This window comes from Phaethon lepturus, unplaced genomic scaffold, assembly GCF_000687285.1.
Source record: "Phaethon lepturus isolate BGI_N335 unplaced genomic scaffold, ASM68728v1 scaffold1373, whole genome shotgun sequence".
NCBI classification, from domain to species: domain Eukaryota; kingdom Metazoa; phylum Chordata; class Aves; order Phaethontiformes; family Phaethontidae; genus Phaethon; species Phaethon lepturus.
The window spans coordinates 56,189-68,228 of NW_010526724.1; the positions used below are offsets into that span (position 1 = coordinate 56,189).

Consider the following 12,040-nt stretch of genomic DNA (forward strand, 5'->3'; position numbering starts at 1 on the left):
CAAAAGCTTGAAATTTTACTGTCTCTTCTAGTTGATGGAAGTTGGTGGAAATGGGGATCCTTTAAGAGAAAACCAGCGAGACCCATCCGTGGCTGTTATTGCATCATTGCAGCTGCAGAGATGAAAAAGGTTTTCTTCATCGGAAGCTGCCCTTGAATCTCTTTTGGGATCTCGTGCATTGTGGCTGCATTTGCAGAGGTGCTTGATAGAGAAGACAGACCTTTCAGGAAAGAGACTGTTAGAGGTTCTCCTGAGCAGGAGTTGAGAGGATTCTTTACTCCCTCCCGGGGGAAGCAGAACAACTGTACCGGTCGGATCAAAGATCATCTACTGCAGCATCCAGTAGCAGATGCATGGGACAGAGCGTGGGGTCACGGTGCAGCAACGCTCCATTTACATGGGAGCGATCAGTCTCTCATGTCCTGCCTTTGTGGTGTCTTCTGCCTCCCTCAACGAGTCAGGCACTACCACCATCCTGGGCAGTAAGATTGGCCTAATGCTGAATTACTGCTCTGTAGGTCTGAAACTTCAGTTTATGTTGCCTTTTTTATCTGATTTGCCTAAGCGCTCTGGTGTGTAACACCATTTTGACAGTTTGAGAACATGCTGTCTGTTCTTTACTCTCGAGGAAACGGTCAGTATTACACTGCCAGCTTTCTCCCAGAGTCATTTCCTATATTCCTGGTGTGTCAATAGCCTTTAATGCAGTTTCTCCAGGCCTTCTTCTCTTCCTCTGTAAGAAATGTGTGTATTCCACTGTCCACATTTATCTCGCTCAGCATCATTAAGGTCGATCTGTTCTTTTTAAATGTGGCTTTAAAAAGGGTTCAGCAAAGCTGCAGCAAGAGTCAGGAATAGCTTTACTTGGTGGACCTTTGAGCAGCTTCATACATACTGGATCAATCGCATGCAGAAAGAGACAGCACTTCATCAATTTATATTATCCGCATTTGGATCTTATCTAAGGAGCTGTAAACATTAGGAACTTAAATTTTAGGTTTTGAATTCTGCCACAAGTCACCATTTAGTTGTAACACTTGCTAGGAAAAGCTTCCCATTCCTTTTTCTCTAGAGTTTCTTAGATTTTTGGACTTCACTGTTTATGGCTTTTCTTTTGGTCTTGGAGTTCATATGCAAAGTGATACTTCACCCCAAACTGATCTGAAAGCCCGCATAGTGTCCAGATGTGGAGCGGGTCTCGGTAGAACTCTCCTAGCTTTTTGGCCTCGCTTTAATTTCAGACTGTTCTTCAAAACATAGCCTGAGTATCCTGTGATTTTTTTTTTTTTTTTTAAATAAATCAAGCCAGAAGCCCACTTTTCAGTTATTGGAAGCTCTCTCTCCTGCCCCCTTTTTTTGTGTGTGAAATTGGGCCTTTCTGCTTGTGTTGAACAAATGCACACTGAACTTTAAATATATACATATGTATAAAAATTAGTATGTAATATGTTAATGGTGTATAGTGAATCCCTATTTCTCTATTCGTTAGTCTTGCTTCAGTTATTCTTCATGAAGGTGGTTTTTATTGTCACTTGACTCTTCTCTTTGAATGAAATGAGGTAAATACCAAAATTCAGTTGATCACTGCTTTGAATTCCTCTTTGCTTAGGTTTAGCTCCTTGCATTTGCTTACTAGCTCTTCCCATGTAACATGGCAGCAATTTCTTCCATGTAACTTTTTGTTTTATTCTAGACTTTCACTTAGCTTTAGTTGTGAATAATTTAAAATATGAAGAATTTTTGGTAGTGGAAAGCGCAAATTCTTTTGATGGGCAGTAGTGCCTGGAATTTCAGATCAGTAGTTAGATTTTAAGTCTGATGCTAACCAGTTCTCATATGAGGGACACGGTGTCATATAGCTCCCATAAGCTGCTGCCTTCTACGTTTCAAAGCATTTTGAGAGTAAAATCCAACCCTAGTAACTCTTCTGAGTCCTGTAATGTAGCTTGAATCATGTTGGTTCAGCTTTTTCATGGAATAGGGTAAGAGAATTAATAGGGAAAGGTGAAAGGTAAAAGTAGGATAAGAAGTGGCAAGATGCAGTGGTAGACGGTTTGCAGCACTTGGTGTTCTGTCTTCTAACAGCAGTGCCTATTTATGTTCAAGATGTTGGTACGGACATCTGTGTACCCTGCTGCTCACTTCCAAAGACACACTTACTGGCTCAGGTGACAATATGCCCAAGGCTTAGTGAATGTGTAATTAGGTGTACCGCGTCTTGGAGTTTTTAGCTGTCTTTGCTGCTACATGCCTACCGCCAACGCTTAGCTCCTTACAGTGGTTTTTAGAAGTGATGACACTCACAGAAAGATGGTGATGCTCTTTACTTGCAGGGTGTTTATCCCTCTGTGGGCTGCTTTGGAAGGAGGCTTTGCTGCTGGCATGTTTTTTCATTTGTGCTGTGGTCAGAAATCTTGGGGTTTACGCTGTTGCAGTAACGACAGGACAGCTAGCGCTCTGCAGATTCCTCTTGAGGACTGGTTCAAGTCTTCTAGGTAATAAGGTAATAAGCATCACGTAGCTAGAAGAAATTCTTCAGGCTGGTGTAGAGACTACAAAAGCTCTTTAGCCTTCCCTGTCTAATAGCAGCTTGGAGATCCAACCATGAATTCCAGACTCAAGCCAGTATCTAGAGAATCAGTATCCTTCTGCAGGAGCTTGATGCTCCCCCCCTCCAATGGCTGTAGCATCTTCAGAGAGTCTGAGGGAGGAAAGACCTCAAAGATGCAGGGAGCCTGGTGCCATGGCCAAGCTGTCATTTTTGCCTTTCCTTTATCAAACCCTCTTAACTTCATAATGAATGAAATATTAAGCCCTCTCCACCCCGATGACATAAGTTCATTTGCTTTTGCCTTTCCTCTGCTAGAATCAGGATTTTTCTTTCTTCTCTTACAAGAAAGTATGTGAAAGACAAGGGTTTGGATTTTAACTGCCCCTGGTGTAAATGCCTAATGCTTTAGGAGAAATCCCTACGTACGTAACAAATGTGTATGTTCCTTTTTTTTCCTGCCCCATTTGTCCTGCAGGAGAATTGTATGTTTGGAGGGAACAGAAACTCCTTGGTTTATGGGATTAAGATAAACCCACTTACTCTGCAATAACATTCTCAAGAACAAAAATGCAATTTTCAGCCAAGGAGCTGAACACAGTGTATATTATCAAATGGGAAAAAACCCTGTTCCTAGTAGATTATCCTTAACAATTCCAATGTATAGTTAATGTTCCAACTGTTAATCCAGAAGAATTGCATCTTTTTTTACTGTGCATCTTTGTACCAGTGAACATATGCTGGCATGGTCAAGGCTTGGCTGTACCTCTGCATCCTGGGCTATTTTCTATGTGTACTTTTCTCTCTAAGTGCCTTTTTTTAATCCATTTATGCATTTCTTCAGCTGCCAAATGGCTCTCCTTGGCTTCGTGCTTGGTCTTTATCCTTTGTGTGTCCAGATTTTGTTGGTTATAGAGCATTTGTCAGCTACTTGCTGCTGTTGCTCTCATGAGCTTTTTAGAAAAGTGTGAGAAACTTTTTTTTTTATGTGTGTGATCTAAGGAGATCGTGTTCTGCAACATCTTGCTTTTAATTGCCTTTGAACTTGCTTTTCACAATCATCTTGGAGACTTTGAGGAAGATCTGTACAAAATGCAGTAGTGGGTGTTGCAAATGCTAGTATTAGATTTGGTATCAGATATATGCAAATAAACGACGGGTCTCTTCAATGTTGACTCCCTGATGCTTCTAACAGTCCATAAAATACAGCAGTTTCTTCCTCGCCCCTGGTACATGCATGCTTACCTACTCAGTGTATGCGCAGTTTATTAAGATATCTCCTGGAAGGAGGTTACAGATGAAGACTTTTACTAACGGCACTATTCAGTAACAACCAGAAATTTCCTATAGCAAGAAGCTTTAATGTGGTTGCCAGTATTGTATTAAACATGTTCCTTTTCTGAGAGTCCTCCAGGTTGCCCACCCACTCAGCTGTATTTAGTCATCTAAAATAATGTTATTTCTCTATACGTACACATCTGTTTTCACTCTGTTGCCAATTGAAATGCTGCTGTATATTCTCTGTGTATTGTGGCTACTTTCCCAGCATATTGAAAATTTACGCAGTGTAAGGGGATTTTACAAGTTCTCAAAAAACATGAAGTATTTTCCCACAGTAGCCACACCATCTAACGTCTAAATGAAATGACATCTATTCGCAGAATTAAAATGTGCACCTGTGTATGACTTACTGCTTTATTGTGCCTTCACACAGATAGATTCTTTCATTTGAAGCCAGCGTTTTCTTATGGGGAGCTTATTAAGTAGCTTCCTATAGTGAACTTCGAAGAGTTAAGCCAGCTAGTGTCCTAAGAGTCTGGCAAGCATATTTTACTGACTGCCGTTTTGTTTAGGAAACGGTTACAAGCAAAATTTCTGATTTGTGGTGTTCTTAGTGTATTCTGTAGCTATCGGTAGTCACTGTCGCGGGAAGCTGAAGTGTGAAAGTGCTCGAATGGTGTTTGAGCGCTCGGCAGCTAGAGTAACCCGGTGCGTGTTACATGCAGCTGCTTATTTCAGACCTTTTCAGGAGCAATTGCTTTAGGGAAACTCTCCCTTAAACTTCGTAGAGTTGAATGTCTGAATATACATGGTTTCTAGAACTATTTAAATTGGGTAACTCTAATCTGTGATGCTCTGTCTTCAGTGCTAGTATTGCAGTTTTACAGATCTTTCCTTCGGATCTATAATTACATTGGTTCATGCTATTAAAATCCTCTCTGTTTCTGAGGGTCACCTCTGTAGCAGCGAAGGAGTTAATGAGTTGCAGTTCTGCCCTCCCTAGCACAGATGATAAATCTTCAGATAAAGCTTGAGAATTGCCTGTCCTTCCTCCTTGAAGCCTCCATCCCATGCTGAGCCAGTAGCATAGGGAGCAGTCTGCTACCTTCAAGGCAGGAGTCCAAGGCTGAACCAGCGCCCCGTCAGATTTGAACGTTTGAAGCCCAGTTCCCATTCTGAGAATCGGTAGTGCACTAGCTGGCCAGAAAAGATGACTTGCTATCTTAATTTCATTAGCTTCCCCACCAAATTGGAAGAGAATGACAGGGGATGAATAACTTCTCAGCATGCTCCTCTGGAAGCATCTCTTAGTACTTAAGATTTAGACTAATTTCTGTGGCACATCAGGTTTGTATTATGGCTATGTATAATTCTCTCCAAATTGCATAACTGAAGGAGCAAATGTGTGGAAAACAAAAGTAGTGGTTTTCCCTTGGAGCAGACGTGTTTTCCTAGAATTGGGATGTCATAGTCGCACTGCACTTTTGTCTTTAAGTGTTTCAGTTGTTTTCCAGTCTTGGAGGAGCTGCAGAGGTGCCTGCTAGTGCTTTGAAAGTTTGGATTTGGTTATAATACGCTTTTCCAAAGAGATTGACAATTGATCAGCTTCTCCCCAGGTTTGCATGTGGTATTTGGGGGGGATCCCTGGGGAAATAGCTAAATAAATGGCCTATACTGGAAGATGGAAAGCACCCCAGCCTGTGTAGGTACCGCAGGTGTTGGCCTGGAGTTCTATGCATGTCTATGCATGGATTCTCTTATGATTGTTGTTAAGAACTTCCTATCCAAAATCCCACATTTCTTTGAAAGCACCATTGGTTGTCTTACAAGTAATAAAGCTGATTATAACATGGAAATCATCCTGGTTCCGCTATGAAATAGTTTCCGGCTTTTTAAGGTGTGTTGGGTCTCTTTCCTTAAAAACCTCTCTCAGAATGAAAAAAATGAGAGTTACACTTCCACAGATTTTCAAGGGGGAAAACCAGAGTAATTTTGGATTATTTGAAATCTTAATGGTCCCCGTTCAGTTTTATTTTTATCAGGCTTTAAGGTGCTTAGAGGAGGCTTTCAGATCTCAAAATCCCTTTCTAAGACATGTAACAACAGTTAATAGCTGAAATGACTGGGTAGGGGGAGGAAAGGTCCAGGAACGCCCATAACCTCCCTGCTGGGCTCAGCAGTTCTGTAATGGTAGTTACTCCGATGAGGTTGAACACGGCACCGTATGAGCTCCATGTCAGATGGTCATGTAAATATGGCAGGGAACTGAAATGTTATAAAATGTATCTCTCTAATGGCTTCTTTGGAAATTTTCATTAAGGTTAGTTGACCATAATTTTCACCACTAAACACAGCTTTTATCATGATAAATTATAAAAGTCTTAATTTAAGGATGACGTATGTAAAAGTGGAAAGACTGCTGTGTATGTGTTGGTGTAGTCATGCTCGAGCATGCAGCCTCGTGCCTCACTTCTGATTGTTTCCCCTTGTTAGACTATAGAATCTAACTGGCGATGTGGGCGACATAATTTGCAAAGGATTCAGTGCCGCTCTGAAAACAGCAAAGGTGTCTACTGTTTACAGTATGATGATGAAAAGATTATCAGTGGCCTACGAGATAACTCCATTAAGGTAAATGCTTTTTTCAGTCCTCTCCTTAGACCAAAGTGGGTAATTCTGCATTGGCAAGCTGGCTGCTTGTGTTTCCTTCATTTCTCTTGTCTCTTCATGGGACAGTATTTAGCTGTGCAGGGTTTATGAGGATGGGATGTCTTTTGTAGCCTGGCAGAGTTCTCACCTGCACTTTGCTCTGGAATCTTTGGGGACTGCCAGCCAGAGATCAATACTACTGACCACAAAGAAATGCCTGTGAAATCAGAGTTCACGTAATATGAAGACTGCGTGTGCCACTGTCCTGAGCTGCGTCTTTTGTCATTGCTAGTAGTTTTGCTTTCATGCTAGTAGGTTGCTTTCATGCTGATCGTCCATGGCGTTTCCTTTTGCAAAACAGGTTTTTATCTTTTCATGATCATTGGTTATTTCACTATTCTGTCAAAAACTTGCATCAACATTTCCTTAAGCTAAAAGGGAGGATAGGCCCACGGAGTGGACAGGCTAACTGCCTGTGGATTCTTCCTGCTATCTCTAGTTTTCTTCCTTCCTTCACAGTTGCAGCAGTGTTCAAGTCTTGGATCCATGTTCTTGATCTTGATAAGCCATGTATACATCTTGGGTTTTTTTTAACAGATTTGGGACAAAACAAGCTTGGAATGTTTGAAAGTATTAACAGGACATACTGGCTCTGTTCTTTGTCTGCAGTATGATGAAAGAGTCATTGTAACTGGATCTTCAGATTCTACAGTGAGGTGAGTGTGAAGTTTTTGCACAAAAAATCATTTGAGTATCAGGGCTGGGAATATTTACAATAATCTCTAAATACCAGCAAACGTCCCTGATATGAATGTAATACTATTATTCCAAAACCAAGATATTCATACTTGGCAAAGCATCATATTCCATAATTTTTTTCCAAAACTGTCTCATTTTTTTAGTGTTAAGAATTTGGAAGAAACATGACCTGAGTGATTCAAAGCATAGCCTGAAGTTGTAGAGTAGCAGATGGTCCTCTATACAGTAATTTCTTCATTTAGGGTTTCTTGTACTGCCTTCTGAAGTCTTGTAATTATGACTATTAATGAAAGGGTATTTGGTATATATGGAGCACTTGTCTGACTGCAATTTTGATGATGCTGAGTTTAAATTCTAGTATGAATTCGGCGGTCAGTAGATGTCCAACATAAAGACACTCAGGTACAAGTCAATGGAAGGGCCTTGTCTCCTCCTGGTGTCTTGCTTTGGTACACCAATGTCAATCTCTCTAAAACTTTTCAAAAGTTAAGAGCTGTTCTTAACACACTTCAGGTACTATAAATTAAGTAGTGATTTTTCACTTCGTGTAAGCTGATAGGTAGCCCTGGAGGGTACTACCTCCCAATTGCTACTGGCCTGTGCGAAATCTGAATGAATGGGTAAAACTGGAAGAAAAAAGCTCACATTGGCTGGTGTTTGTTTTGGTCTGTTCCAACAATTTATACATCATACAAGCTTTAGTCATCCTGGAAGAACTGTAGAATTGTTAAGCAGCTCTTTCTCTTAGCAGTGGTCCCAGCTTAGGCATTTCCTGGCCTAATTGTTTACTGCTGTTAATTATTGCTTGTGAGTCGGAGATGTGAACTAGGATACTAACCCAGCACCCATCTTCCACCTCGTGCAAGCCCGAAGAGATGTTAAACAAGCAGAGAGCTCCCCATTAGAGAGACTTGTGCATGTTTAGGCTTTATACCATGCATAGCCATCATCCTTCATTTGGAATAAAAGTCTTTTCTTTTGCAGAGTTTGGGATGTAAATACAGGTGAAGTTCTGAACACGTTGATTCATCACAATGAGGCAGTGCTTCATCTGAGGTTCAGTAACGGCTTAATGGTGACATGCTCAAAGGACAGATCAATTGCTGTTTGGGATATGGCATCACCTACTGACATCACTCTGCGCCGTGTCTTAGTTGGCCATCGTGCTGCCGTTAATGTGGTAGACTTTGATGACAAGTATATTGTGTCAGCGTCAGGTGACAGGACCATTAAAGTAAGTTGGCAGAGTTCTAGGTCTGCATCCCTACCAAGCCAGAAAAGCTTCTGAGTGTTACTCAACTCTGAATAGCCAAGTTGTTCATAAGCAGTTGTGTGGCTTTTTCTTTACCATTCAGCTAGCTGCTTCCTCTTGCTAGCTGTTAATGTCTTTATGCGCGTAACTAGGCTCGTAACATTCTTGTGGCTTCTGTCGCACAATTGCAAAAAAGTAAAGCCCATTCGCTGTTTGAACTCTAGTCTCGAGATCGGTTTGTTTGTTAAATGTGGCACATTTTGTGCCTTTTTCCAAGCGGTATTTTTTATTTCAATTGGCAGTCCTGTTCCAGACGTGAAATTTATCAGCAGTTGCCTTTCCTCACCACACCTTCCCAGCAGCTCAACCAGGCTTTGCCATGTTTGAAGAATTAAGAGGCTGTATTTGAAGACTGTTACATACCAGAAGATTTGAGTTACCCAGAGTGTATTAATATAACAAAGGCGTTTCCACCCTTCCTTCCCTCTCTAGAACCAGAGCTACCTTAGACTGTGCCAAAAAGCTCTTGGCAGTTTAATGTCCAAATATCTGCCAGAGATCCTGCTGCACTCTGTGTTGGAAAATGAGCCACTGGATATTCTACATTACAACTTCAATTACAGTTCATTAAAAATGGGCAAAGTTGATTGAATCATTTAATGTTAAGAAAGAAACAGCCACCAAACTTATAGGCCACGGCTTTGGCCTTCTCTTACTAGTAAGTCACTAGCAATTTCTTTGGTAAAAAAACGTGGGGGTTTTGTGTGTGTGATAACTTCCACTTTTAAGAATGATCACTAACTTAATCAAGATTCACGTGTAATCAAGTTTTTGAAATCATTTGGGGCAGTCTCTGCCACCTGAAAGTATTTTGTATGCAACTCCCCAAACTTTTTTCATTGACTTGATGTGCCATAGCAGCGCCTGTGGCTCTTGTCTCTGCTAGGTCCCCGTAGTGCTGGTCTTCCATTAATGCCAGGTACCCACTCTTTGCCCTTAAAAATACTATGTGAGATTTCATTCTACCGTCCAGCAAAAGTCAGCCTCAGACCTCTTCTGGTTATGTATTCACAATGGCTTCTATTGAAATGCAAAACCCTTGTTTGGGCATAATTCTCAGATTTATCTTGTGTTTCACAGGTCTGGAGTACAAGTACGTGTGAGTTTGTTCGTACTCTAAACGGGCACAAGCGTGGCATTGCATGCCTCCAGTACAGGGATCGACTAGTTGTCAGTGGATCTTCAGACAATACCATTAGGTGGGTGCTCACGAGCTGCTCTCGGTATGTAACAGTGTACGCTTGCGCATGCGAAAATAGGATTTCCCCTGACCTTTGATGCTGTCCTGCACTGCTGTGTGTACAAAATATCCTTGGTATAGAATCATAGAACCATTAAGGTTGGAAAAGATCTCTAAGACCACCGACTCCAACCATTGACCCACCACCACCGTGCCCACTAAGCCATGTCCTGAAGTACCACGTCTACACGTTTTTTGAACACCTCCAGTGATGATGTATGAATGAAACTTAACTCGGTGTGAGAGTAAACATATTGCATCGCTGTGAAAAAAGTGGGGCGCTGAGGTTTATGTCAAAGGTAAAGAAAACTTTTTATCTATTGCTGTAGTTTATCACCTTGTCTTCTGCTTGGAGAGATGAGGAAGACGTTCGTCACTGGTTATCTTAATTACTTTCTGAACCTCTAGCCATTGGTTTATGCAAAATAGGAAAAACGTTTCCCCAGATAACTTCACACATGTCCAACCTTTATTTGTATGTGTCGTGGTTTAGCCCCAGCTGGCAACTAAGCACCACGCAGCCGCTCGCTCACTCCCCCTCACGCAGTGGGACGGGGGAGAGAATTAGAAAAAAAACCTCGTGGGTTGAGATAAACACAGCTTAATAGGACAGAAAGAGAGAAAGAAACAACAATAATAATACCAACAAAGGAATGTACAAGAACAAGTGATGCCCAATACAGCGATTGCTCACCACCCGGTGATGGACAGCCCGTCCCCGAGCAGTGATTTCCGCCCCCCGGCCAACTCCAGTTTATGTACTGGGCATGACGTCGTATGGTAGGGAATATCTCTTTGGCCAGTCTGGGTCAGCTGTCCCGGCTGTGTCCCCTCCCAGCTCCCCGTGCACCCCCAGCCTCCTTGCTAGCAGGCCAGCACAAGAAGCTGGACTGTCCTTGATTGCTCAGCAACAACCCAAAACATCAGCACCTTATCAACAGCTTCTCATCCCAAATCCAAAACAGTCTCACACTGGCTTCTGTGAAGAAAACCAGCTCTATCCTGGCTGAAACCAGGACAGTATGGAATTTTGAATGACTAATTTTTATGTACTGCAACCGCAACGCAAACTTATCTCTGAATTGCACGTAGGGAACATATCATGGTTCTCATGCCTTTTTAAGCAAATTCTGTGATATCTCCCACAGCAAACCATTCAGTAGCATGCTTAAATCGCTGCGTGTGAGGCTAAGGGACAGTGCTGCACCTGGAGTACTCAAAGACTTTCTCCTCTGTTCTTTTAAGGCTATGGGACATAGAATGCGGTGCCTGTTTAAGAGTATTAGAAGGCCATGAAGAACTGGTTCGATGCATCAGGTTCGACAATAAGAGGATTGTTAGTGGAGCCTACGATGGGTATGTTTTTGAAAGTAATTTCAAAAAACTCTGCCTTTCTTAGCAAAGCATCTTCTGAAAGCCATTGAGCCTTGTGCTCTCTTATATAAGGGTTCTCTTCTGATTTGACTAATGGATCAATATTTAACTGAGTGGCTTTTACTGGAGCATTTCAACACAGCAGGCTGCAGTTTTAAGCAGCCAAGAAACTGCTTTTCTGGTGCTTTTTAGCACACTCCTAAATTGTCTTTCTGTAGAAAGTAAACTTATGTTTGGCTGAAGTGATATTCCTTTGTTTCTTCCTTCAGGAATTGCTCCTTGCCAGGTCCTGTGTGCTTAGAGTAATTTAGGCTTTCTATTTTTATAAGACAGCAGCACTGAAAATGTTTGTTGCGAGCGTAAATATATCTTGTGAGGCTCTCGGAAGTCTCTATGACCGTTTCTGTTGGGTTGAGGGCAGAAGCCCCACTTAGTGCTTCTGGCTTGCTCAGTATTCTCTGTGTGTAGTGGATTCACGACAACTTACAACCGTGTCTAAATTCACCATTTTTTTTTCCTCTGTTCGATTTATACTTCAAGTGAATAGTAGAGTTAGTGAAAACAATTCTTGAAGTGTGTTTGTCTCTAGCCTTTTATTTGGGTTTAGTGTCTCACCGGGGTTGGCAGTCTCAGCTTAATTCCCTCATCAATAGTGCTGTGTGCTTTTGAGATCTTCTGCAGTTCCAAAATGGCTTGTGCATACATGGTCAATTTGTCTTTCATATAACCAACCTGCCTGGTCCGTCACAAAGACATCACTGTGTGTACTGCTAAAAAGAAATATAAATCTGTCTGTGTTTTAAGAGATTTACTGTTAGTATTCTGGTGAAGGTAGATTCTTACATTTTGCTGGATCCTGATGAACTAGCTGTAGGGA

The 12,040-nt window shown here is 41.7% G+C and overlaps 1 protein-coding gene across 1 annotated transcript in view; it reads left to right on the forward strand.

Moving 5' to 3' along the window:
* Nucleotides 1-12,040, forward strand: part of FBXW11 (F-box and WD repeat domain containing 11) — a 59,235-nt gene that overhangs the window by 39,100 nt on the left and 8,095 nt on the right. Inside the window, exons 6-10 of the mRNA XM_010283137.1 lie at nucleotides 6,323-6,460; nucleotides 7,076-7,194; nucleotides 8,222-8,471; nucleotides 9,630-9,748; nucleotides 11,035-11,145. Coding sequence (XP_010281439.1) covers nucleotides 6,323-6,460; nucleotides 7,076-7,194; nucleotides 8,222-8,471; nucleotides 9,630-9,748; nucleotides 11,035-11,145 — 737 coding nt within the window. The remainder of the gene's footprint in view (nucleotides 1-6,322; nucleotides 6,461-7,075; nucleotides 7,195-8,221; nucleotides 8,472-9,629; nucleotides 9,749-11,034; nucleotides 11,146-12,040) is intronic.